Source organism: Wasmannia auropunctata, unplaced genomic scaffold (genome assembly GCF_000956235.1).
Source record: "Wasmannia auropunctata unplaced genomic scaffold, wasmannia.A_1.0 LD335981.1, whole genome shotgun sequence".
NCBI classification, from domain to species: Eukaryota; Metazoa; Arthropoda; class Insecta; order Hymenoptera; family Formicidae; genus Wasmannia; species Wasmannia auropunctata.
The window spans coordinates 197123-198138 of NW_012026909.1; the positions used below are offsets into that span (position 1 = coordinate 197123).

Genomic DNA, 1016 nt, shown 5'->3' on the forward strand with positions numbered 1-1016 from the left:
AGCTTCTTGTTGCAAAAGTTGCAAATGTAAATTTCTTTCTCCCGTTTATGTTTCTGAAAATACGTAAGGGCGCCATATATAGTACACAATTCCTTTATAAACAATTTATATAATACAGTTACTCTTAATAGATCTTCATATTTCATTTCAATAATATTTACCTCAGTATCCGTCGCTAAGTCAACTGACGCTGCCGTTTTGTTACATTCCGTTAGAGTAACAGCTTCCTTTTCGTAATTAATTTCATTAATGTCTTTTTGATCTGTTTTCCAATCTTTCTGAATAATTTTCTCATCTGTCATCTCCAGTGTATCATCTTGATAATTCGGAGCGTTTTTCTCGTCCATTATTTCTCGTTTAGTAATTTGACACCCCTGTGTAATTTTATTTGTATCTTCATCTGTAGTTTTATTTATAACAAAGTCAGAGCTGTTATCAATTTGTTCTTTTGAGGCTTGCATCAGATCTTCATATTTCATTTCAATAATATCTGTCTCAGTCGCTAAGTCAACTGACGCTACCGTTTCGACATGTTCTGTTAAAGTAACAGCTTCCTTTTCGTAATTAATTTCGTTAATATCTTTTCGATCTGTTTTCCAATCATTCTGAATATTTTTTTCATCTGCCACGTTCTGTGTATTGTTTTGATAATTCCGAGCGTCCTTCCGTAGTTTTATTTGTAACAAAAGCAGAGATTTTATTAATTCTTTTGTGGTTTGCAGATATTCATATTTCATTTTAGTAATATTTATCTCAGAATCATCCGTCGCTAAGTCAACTGACGCTGCCATTTTGTTATGTTCCGTTAAAGTAACAGCTTCCTCTTCATAATTAATTTCGTCAATATCCTCTCGCTCTGTTTTCCAATCATTCTGAATATTCTTCTTATTTGTCATCTCTTGTTTATCATTTTGATAATTCTGAGCGTTCTCCTCGTCTATAATCTCTTGTTTAATAATTTGACACTCTGTAATTTTATTTGTAATATAGTCATAGCTGTTATCAACTTGTTCTGT

At 32.0% G+C, this 1016-nt stretch overlaps 1 protein-coding gene across 1 annotated transcript in view; it reads right to left on the bottom strand.

Annotated features, from left to right (window-relative positions):
* LOC105454598 (zinc finger protein 737-like) overlaps nt 1-1001 on the bottom strand; it is a 2975-nt gene extending 1974 nt beyond the window's left edge. The window contains exons 1-2 of the mRNA XM_011697316.1: nt 162-1001; nt 64-92 (exon numbers count right to left, since the gene is read on the bottom strand). Coding sequence (XP_011695618.1) covers nt 64-92; nt 162-896 — 764 coding nt within the window. The 5' untranslated portion in view covers nt 897-1001. The remainder of the gene's footprint in view (nt 1-63; nt 93-161) is intronic.
* Between the last annotated feature and the right edge of the window lie 15 nt (nt 1002-1016).